Source organism: Solanum lycopersicum, chromosome 8 (genome assembly GCF_036512215.1).
Source record: "Solanum lycopersicum chromosome 8, SLM_r2.1".
Lineage (NCBI taxonomy): Eukaryota > Viridiplantae > Streptophyta > Magnoliopsida > Solanales > Solanaceae > Solanum > Solanum lycopersicum.
Window position 1 is genome coordinate 20,674,433 of NC_090807.1, and position 9,990 is coordinate 20,684,422.

General features: G+C 34.2%; 1 protein-coding gene across 1 annotated transcript; it reads right to left on the reverse strand.

Moving 5' to 3' along the window:
- Positions 1–7,025: 7,025 nt before the first annotated feature.
- Positions 7,026–9,655, reverse strand: LOC101243914 (uncharacterized). The gene is made up of 6 exons (NM_001309897.1): positions 9,517–9,655; positions 9,253–9,430; positions 8,833–9,171; positions 7,942–8,365; positions 7,770–7,851; positions 7,026–7,483 (listed from the first exon to the last, which is right to left on the reverse strand). Exons 1-6 carry the CDS (start codon positions 9,544–9,546, stop codon positions 7,280–7,282), a joined length of 1,257 nt encoding a protein of 418 aa, NP_001296826.1. The 5' UTR covers positions 9,547–9,655; the 3' UTR covers positions 7,026–7,279.
- Between the last annotated feature and the right edge of the window lie 335 nt (positions 9,656–9,990).

A 9,990-nucleotide genomic window follows, 5' to 3' on the forward strand; every position in this document is an offset into this window, starting at 1 on the left:
GCTTTGAATTACATTGCTTAGTTTGATCGTACTTATGTCTATAGATTCATAAGTTCAATTTCAAAATGTTATATTTTTAGAGAAATTTTATTTTACAATATTTGAATTATAAAACTTATATTGATAAAATAATAACCTCAGTTTTAGAACCCACAACGTTATACCTTAAAAGAGATATAACTTATTCATATAGAATTTTTGTAGGATAGGACTAAAGTTCTCTGGTTGAGAGTCTTGCGCTATGATTTGTCCAATGAAAGTGTATGGATGATGACAACTAACGTGTTAGAATCATGCCCATTGACCGTTCTTCCACGGTATAAATATAAAATCATAGTTGAATCGAGTTTAATTTATTTAATTTCACATTTAAGTCAACTTTCACCTTGTCTTGGTTTTGAAGTCAAAAAATTGTTTGATTCCCTATCACACATAAAAATCTCTCTTAAACCACTTTGTTTATGAGTTCCACACTCCACACCACCTGTCCATTGCCATCACTAACATTTATTTTTGTTTTATGGCGTAATATGTTGATGAGTAAGGATACTTTAATGAGAACGAGGTCCACCAAAAGATTATAGAAACATGTTAAGGCCAGTAGGCCATCTATGGCTAGTGATAAGTACAAGATATAGCAATTGAGAGAATCATATAAGGACTCTCTTTAGGAACCCATAAACTATCAGGTTTTAATTGTCAAAAAAAGTTTATGAATTATGTAAAATTATTTTTCTCGATCTTCCACTTCCATATGAGTATCTAAATTTTCTACTGAGGTTGTGAAGTTTCATGCAGTTGTAAATTTATTAAGGTACGTTTTCTTGCTTTACATGATATTAGTGTTGTAATATGTAAAATTCTTCTAGTTCATAATTAATTTGCTGGTGGTTCAAAAATTAACCTACACCCTAATATCTTAGTTTTTTTTTTTTGAAATGTTGATAAGGGCTTGGTAGAAGAAGTAAAGTAATGAACTCAAACCGCTCTCCTTCGTTTGATATATTCTAATTAGTGATAATAGAATTACTTGACATAATTAATTTGTGTTGTTTAAATAACTCATATAGTTGTGGAAACATCATCATGACATAATTGTTCACTTTTGGGAAATATTAAGTGATAGTGGATGGACTGAATGCATATCAAGAACCACTTAATTTAAATTCCATTAACACAAACAAAAGACACATCCCATTTTTGTACTCTTTATCTAACTACTGCTATTTGAGCTTTAGTAACTCAAAATCTCTTCAACCTATATGGATTAAAAATTGACCCTTAAATTTTGTACTTGTCCAAGTAGTAGCCTATTTTATTGTTTATCCTAGTGTGATTTGGCCCAAACCATGTTGTGATTATTATATTTGCATATTATCACATTATATCATGTGAAGGTAGGTGTATCTTATGCGTATAAATTTTTTTGTCGTTACCAGAAAATACTGTCTGAAAAGATACCATAACATGTTTGATTGTTTTAGATATGACACAGGTTAATCATGTGTGACGATCCAATATCTCGAGTCATAATGGCGCCTATCAACCATCCATTAGGAAAGCCAAACCATGTCCTTAACCTTGTGAGTAATGGTACTGAGGGGAAAAATCCTCAACTAAGCAAAGTATAAATAAACATAAGACATCAGAAGAAGGCAGAAGTCAACCCAAAACTATATATACAAAAGATAACTCACAGAAGGTGGAAGTCACATGTACAAAATTACTAAAGGAGTAAAAGTCCAAAAAGTGGACATCAAAAATAAGACTGTCTAAAAAAGGAAAAGTCAAATCAAAATGTAAATACAGAATTCAGACAAGATGTCCCACAAATCAACGTTCGCATCCTCGTCCCCAGAACAGATATATGGGTCTAACTCAATACTGATAGTTAGTGCTCAGACTTACATCACAAAAACAATTACATAGTGTAGCATGATTACAAAAGCAACAGGTACCCTTATGCATCATAGGCAGACTGAGCAAGAAAACTAAAAACGGACGAAAAAGATAGAATCAAACACGAACAAAGTTCAATAAAAATAAAGAGTAGAACAATCAGCGAGCTAGTCTAAGGAAATTAAATCTAAACCTAGATAGTTGCCCCCCTCCTCACACACATAAAACCTACTAGGTACACTCAAGCACAAACAAATAAGAACCCGAACAGACTCCCATAAGCCCAATAGGTACACAAAGAATCCACATCTATAGATTTCAAAGAAAAAAAACTAGGAACCCACACAACCAACAACTCAAACCCAGTCAACAATTTTGACTTCCAAATCATGCGACCAAGCCCGCCAAAAACTCTGGGGCATTACCCATCTAGGGAATTAAACATTAAGAAGTGACTTCTCTATGGTTATATAAAAGTCCCCTCAATAATCTGTATAAAACCCTTCAGGAATCCCTATTACATCATCCCAATAGGCTAACACTGTAAGGGTCCTACCCAAGCCAACAAAGTATATTGTCTAACAGTCCCGGGGGCCCTGCCCCATCAAGAAAGAGTGTGAAAACTAGTCAACTCCAAAGAGTACCTAAAGTAAGTTATACCCTACTACCCAAAATATTAATCACCTCGTTTCCCTTCGCAATTCCAGCTAGGTAAGTCATCAATATATCCCAAGGGCCCTACCCAATGCAAGCTAAAGTGTGCGGTTAAAATCAAACTAGTAGAGCACCTCAAATTCCAAAAACAGGTGAATCGGCTCCAAGCCAACATCAATTAACATTAACTACCAAGTACCTCACACCAAAATAGACCGTGTAACACCCCAACCAAGAAAATACCATTCATCCAACAGCACATCAGTATAATAGAAATAAAAAGAGAAGCCAAAAGGATTACAAGCAATAAAAATGCCAAAGCTAAGCTCAACTATCATAACCAAGTCTTATATGCTTATATACAAGGATTTAGTCTATCCACATTGGCGTTGGATACATACAAAGTCAACTAGGTGCATGGTTCTAATAAGACACTAGTCTATCGTAGACTAATGACAAATATAAATTCCAACTTAAATAAATAACAATGTAGATACTACGCATGCAACGATAGATAAGAAACCAAACAGGTAATTCACAAGTACTGATAGATAAACGCCCTTTCGACAACATGGTACTAACCACGAAATGGCATGAAAATAACCCCTGCAACATGGTTTCTGAGAAGAAGAGATGACATACTAGCATCACACCCAGATTCATACAATAATACAATCAACCTCAATCTAAATGATGGGAAGTCGAAGATGATATGCTCAAATTCTACCTCCCTAAAGAAGCATAAGTGATCCTTATCACGTAAAGAACCCAACTAGTAGGTTGGGGTCGATCCCACAAGGAATATGGTAACTTTAACCCACGATCATATCTTTTTAGTCAAGGTATTTCTGAAACAATTAAGTAAAGGGAGGGTTTCTGAAAAAAATTGCTTTAATTGTATTATTAGCAAGTGAACAAGAGTAATTTTTTGTTGTTATCAATATGAGAAAGTAACTAGGATGTGTGTTTTCCCCATAATTTCATAACGAAACATTCCTAGTAATAACAATCCTTTACTAGTGTATTACATTCAAAGTTAAAAGTTATCTACCATGGGGTCGTCGATCGATCGACGGTCCGTGGATTGCTTCCGTTAACCAGGACTGAAAAAATGTTTTTGCCTCTAGATTGCTTCTTCTTTTAATCAAATATGGACCAACAATACGGTGCGTTTATCCATTTACGGTCTGTCTAAGCTCCTCCGGGACTCCACACTTAGATTCTTCAAGTATCAGGTAGTAGAACCCTCGCAATCTCAAACTACAGTTCGTCGAGCGATCAATAGACCATAGATGCTAGTCGTGCTTCCACACTTGGTCATAATTCCCTCATTTCCTCCAATGCCTTAGCTTCTCATCTACAATCATCATCTACAGGGCTTTGATTGAACGACTTGCCGTCAATTGCCTCCATAGGTCTTTTTTCTACACTTTCTCAATTGTCTCTGTTGTTCTATGCATGAACATCTTTTATGCATTAAAAGACACAAAACTTTTTAAAATCAATACAAAACGTCTTTATACACACTCAATCCTTAAGTGAAATGCATTAGGAATACCATGAACTCATGGTACATCGACACCTTCAACTTATATTCGTTGTTTGTCCTCAAGCGATGCACTATGACTCTAAATGACACTTGCATAGAAGCAGGCAATTTAAGCTCAAGCAATCACATGTGGATCATATCATGACACGAATCCACCAGTCAAAAAATAGCACTCCTGCTTTTCCTATCACCAAGGTACCAATTCTCTTATAATGCAATTAGTGCCCTCACTTCAAAAAAAATCCTCAATTTTCACATAGTAATTATGAATTTAAGGTAAAAGGATCTATTTCAATACTCAAGCTCAAGAATAGGTTCAAACAGAGTTAGTGCTCCACGCCATAGGCTTACCCTTATCTTCGCTGCTTAGGTTAACCAAACTATACTCTATGATCACGGTAGGACTTTCTTGGCTTGTAACATAGGTCCATTATGATACATTTGGGTATGTTAAGTGACTAGCTTCCTTCCTTGACATTGCACCTAGGCCTTCCACCTCTTTTATTTTTGTAGAACTATTTCTTTTCTGTTCTTTCCTTTGACTCACTTCAACCTTAAGTCTGACTTTCACTTTTGTATGTTTTTCTTAAAAAACTCTTTTCTCTGTCTTCAAATGTTGTAAAACCTTATTAAAATGCCCTTGGTTCAAAAATGCTCCAGCAACTAATATTTTGGTTCAAAAATGCTCATTTGGTTTACTTAATGGATCAACAATGTCATTTATGATAGGTATATTATTCTTTTCTTCTTATACACATTCTATTCCTAAAAATATCACTTTCAAAGAACTATATCCGTGTTTCTTTTCAATTAAAACTACTTTACCTAATAAATAAATAGAAATTAATTTTTTTCTTCTTAATTTTATTTTATCAATTAAAATAGAAAAACTCGTGTATAAATTTTCTAATTGAATAGAAAATATTTTATGTATTAATCTTTTCCGATTTGAAGCAAGATAAGTATTTCTAATAATAATATATAATATCACCAGGAGAGACAACTTTAAGTACCTTGGGTCTATAATCCATGGGAGTGGGGACATAAACGAAAATATCACACTTTGTATTGCACGATGTGGATGAAGTGGAGGCTTGCCTCTAAAATTTTTGTGATATAAAGGCACCATCGAAACTCAAAGATAAGTTTTATAGAATGGTGGTTAGACCGGCATTTTATGGAGATTGGCTAGTAAAAGACTTTCATGTTCTGAAAATGTATATTGCAGAGAAGAGGATGTTAAGATGAATGTGTGATCATACTAGGAGCAATAAGATTAGAAATAAGGATATCCGGGATAAGGTGGAGTGTCCTCCATGTCAAAAAAGATGAGAGAAGTGAGACTTAAATGGTTTGGACATGTGAAGGGGAGACGCGTGAATGCACCAATTATAAGGAGGACAAGAGGTTGGTTAAAGAGGGTACTAGGAGAGGCAGAGGTAGGCCGAAAAAATATTGGAGAGAGGTGATAAGATAGAATATGATGCAACTTTAGGTTAACGTGAACATGACCTTAGAAGAAGGGTATGGAAAGTGTCAGCTCTTGCCTTTGTAAAATAAGGCTTATGCCTAGGCCCCAAATTTTGGGGGCTCCGAATTATCATTAAGAATAAATTATGTGTTAATATTTTTAGAAAAATTGATTAATTATGACAAAAAAAAAAGGAATATACTATTTTACCCACTTTAACATCTTTTTTACTTTGTTAAAAATAAGAAATAATAGTGAAAAGTGTTGAACAAAATGAAATACAATTTTTTTAATTTCTTTTTAAGTTTAGTTTCAAACATTACAACAAGCATAATTAATGTTGTAATACCAAGTCATCAATTTCTTGAATCAGATTCTATGGTTCTTAACTCTTATCCTTATTTAATATTTGTCAACTTATTACTGATAAAATTATGTCAACAAGGCATTATAATTTCCTCATTGAAAGAATGTTTTTCAAGAGTTTGATAAAATCTTACCTAAAATCAGTATCTGAAACAATAGTAAATACTAATTTTTTTTCATCTAAATAGTGTAAGAAATATAAATTTTGAATAAATATGTATATGAACTTTGTTAATATTTTAGGCCTCAAATTAAAATTTCGCTTTAGGCCCCAAGTACATTGAGTCTCCCCTGGGAATGGAGAAAACATATTAGGTAGAAGGTTAGTAGGCATAGTAGTGTTGTCTAGCTTAGGGTGGTTGGTGTTTGTCATTGTGCTAGTTGTATTATTGTAATTCTTGTTTTGATATTTATCATTGTTTATTGTTTTTAATAATCTATTCTAGTATGTTGGTCATTGTATTTTGATTGTCACACTATTTATTTATTGCTTGTGCTTTCTTCTCATAAACTTTGTATAGTTTCCTTGTTAACTAGCTAGATTTTCTTCGATGTCTCAATCTTCCTTGTATCTAGATTTGTTGTGCTTGAACCGAGCGTCTTTTGGAAATAGTTTTTTCATCTCCATGAGGTAGTGGTAAAGTCTGCTTCATTTACCTTATCTAGACCGCACTTGTAAAATTGCAAGTAACAAGAAGCATTTTTGGATCAAACCATTGATGGGAGAATTTTTTTTAGATCAAACTATTAACAGAAGACATTTTTATTCAATTTCACATAGTTTAAGGACATCCCTTTTCCATTGAATATATGAATGAAAATGTTGGTAAAAAATGAAGAAAGCCTTCTGGAAAAAAAGTCCCAAAGAATATAGGCTTCTGTACCTTTATTATATGTTAGTAATAATTTGCAAACTAGCAAGAAATACAAGGCCTTAACACTTTATGTGAAGTGTTGAGACCACCCAGACACTAAAGAAATAACAAAAAAATACATATTTCACTCATTTGTGAAACACTATCCAAAAAAAATTATAAGAAAAAAGACATGGGAACAAAAGGAATCTTCTTTCACTTTTTCAGACACTTTCAGAAGAGCCAGGTTTCATTATTCAAGTTAGAAGCCAAAAATATCAATGACCAACCCAAACTTCATTCCATGTAAAAACTTATATTTGCAGGTTGCAAAAATATAGATACAAGGACGGACAATGTTCAACATGATACTATACTTTCTGTTAATACAAAAGCGGACATTATGAGAGAAGCTAACTCGAAAGTTTAATGTGCATGCGAAACTTGATTACGATCTGCATTCCTGCTGCTGCTTAATCGTTCTTATCATAACCAGCCACAACATGTGAAAGACGAAGAAGGAAGTCGACCTGTCTGGCGTATGTATTGAACTTGCTCTGTAGTTTTTCCCGCTTGCTGATTTCTTCTAGCTTCAGCTGCAGCACGCTTTTCTTCTGATTTTTGTCTTGCCATTGCAATCTTCTTCACCATCTTTGCTTGAGCTTGTGCTCTCATTTGTTCAACTTGTGCCTGAACAATACATATCATGAGTGCAAAATAACATTAAAATTTTTCCAGTAAATTAAGCTCCGGAGTATCAACTCATGATAAAAGTTTAATATGATGCTAAATGGCCTCAAGTATGAGTACGTACACGGGTTGGTTAATTTCTAAGAGGTGTGTCAGTAGCAGAATTTTGATAAACAAACATACATAATCAACTTCAGATCAATCAAATATGTTCCCAACATTCTTCAAGAGTGCGGCTTTTAAATCACGGTAGAACATACTTTACTATATCGACAATCAGATGTACCTCTATTTTCCTCAATTCTCCCTCTAGCTTTGCTTTATGCTGGCTTTCCCAAGCTTGGATTTTTATCTCTTCACGCTTATATCTGGAAGATCAATGGTCTTTCTGTTAATTCATAATCAAACGGTAGAACATAGATTTTAAAATGTGTTTGAAAGTTTAATATTAGAACAACCTTGCAGTGTCTTTTGACTTTTCCACTTCCTCCCAAGCAGCTGCCCTTTTAGCATATTCCATTCGTTCAGCATCAGCCTTGCTCTTATTCTTGTCATCTTTGCTGGCCCAAGCAGCTATATTCATTTTACCAAGTTGGACACCAAGGGCTACAATCTCTTTTCTTGTCTTCATCTTTAATTCTTCCTCCGACAATTCCCTTTTATTGTTTTCTGTTGAAGTTTGAGAAGCATTGTCAATGTAATTGTCTGTAGGCGTTGGAGCTGGTTGTCCTCTACGAGGTGTAGATGGTATTGAAGAAGTGGGACTGCGGAGTGGAGTTGTTGCACCAACAGGTGTAGCCGTTGTTGAAGGCTCTTGACTTGGAATAGGTGTCATTTCTGTTCCCCTGTCTCTCATGGAGACTGATCTTATTGCAGGTCCAACTGCATTGATATTCAATCATCAAATCAATGTTGTATATAAGAGGGAAATCATCAAAAACTATTTAATCTGTAATGTGTGTACAATTACAGTTGTATAACAAACAACACCATTTTCAGTACTTTAGCAAAGACTTTGTTATGCTTCGCGGCAGAAGCATAGTAACTTGTATATCAAAAATAGACTAAGTGATTGCATTGCATTGGTTAAAGCAGGCCAAACCATCAAGAGTGTGGATGAAACAATAAATACATGCATGCATCATTATTTAAGAAAGTAGAATTTTCCTGATGTATGAATTCTACTTGACAAAGGTGCCTAACACTAAAATGAGTGGCTTAAGATTGTAGTGGAGCTGAGGTGTGCAATCAGTATTTTAATTGAAGCAGACAATAATTCATCGATCCCCAGATGAAAGTGTAAAAAGAATCCATTAAGTTAAGGCAGTTAATTAAAATCCATGATGTACCTGTTATATCTTCAGTCAAACAAGAGGAGTCCACCTCAGTCAAATCCTTAGTTTCAGGGGCAAAATCTACCTTTTCAACCATGCTGGTGGTAGCGCCCCGGTTGTGTAATTGGATCTTGTTGGAATGATAATTAGGTTGTCTATTGATTATCCACTTCTCGGCATCATTCCACTTGGAAGACATAGGGCGTGAAAATGACCTTGAATGCTGCTGCATTGATGATCTCTCCCCTTTATGAAATTCAAAGCTGGATGTACTATCATAATCATCTTCACATCCTTTAACTGGATGGACTGAGCTACAATTTCCGCCATTTTCTCTACCTTCATAATTGCAATCTGCATATATAACAAGTAATAATTTGAACATCACTTTATTAAAGCAACAGCAGCAGTTAAATTTGAATCAAGAGAACATACATTGTTCCTGAGTTTGGGCAGCCAACAAACTGGTGTTGACAAACTCAGAATCCTGATGAAGCCTCCTAACAGGTGAAGTTGTTGACGAATTAGTATTTGATCCTTGTTTCGTCTTCTTCTGCTGCTGCTGATGCCCTATAACCTTCATCCTCAGCTTACTTGGAGATATTATACCAGTCTAAAAAAACAAAGCAATTGAAAAGACGATAGTGTAAATTGTATTCAAAACCAGCAGGAGAAGGAAAAAATTTGCAAAATTTGTACCTGCACTTTGTGAATCCTTTCGTACTCCATTAGATCCTCTTTTCTTCTAAACCACCCACCCACTGTATCTGTATGTGAATGAAAAGGAGAGAGAAAGAAAAAGTAATTCTCTCTTCTTCTCTCTCTGAATGTGAAATTACTGACTGCACAGTCTTTTTTGTTTTGTTTTGTTTTGAAAATACTGATGGGAGTTGCAAAATTAATAATATTTGGGGGTCGCCGATTCTTTGACCTTTGACCGACCATCATGCTTTTCATCTTGATTTAAAACAAGTTATTTCGAATAATTATTTTATTATATATGTGAAATAATTTATTATATTATTAATATACAAATAGTTTTAAATTTCTTTTAAGATATGATCTTTAGATTTGAACATCAATGATTAACTCAGTTTGTTCATGTGAAATTAAACATTATACAATAAAATTTATTCCAACAAAAAAAAATAGTATATATTAATAGTTTTTGAT

Excerpts from the sequence above, each read along its gene's own strand:
- LOC101243914 (NM_001309897.1), bottom strand. The coding sequence starts at position 9,546 with ATGGAGTACGAAAGGATTCACAAAGTGCAG. Across the intron at positions 7,852-7,941 it reads AAGTCAAAAGACACTGCAAG|ATATAAGCGTGAAGAGATAA; the intron begins GTTGTTCTAATA and ends TTGATCTTCCAG. Across the intron at positions 7,484-7,769 it reads GAGAATTGAGGAAAATAGAG|GCACAAGTTGAACAAATGAG; the intron begins GTACATCTGATT and ends TGTATTGTTCAG.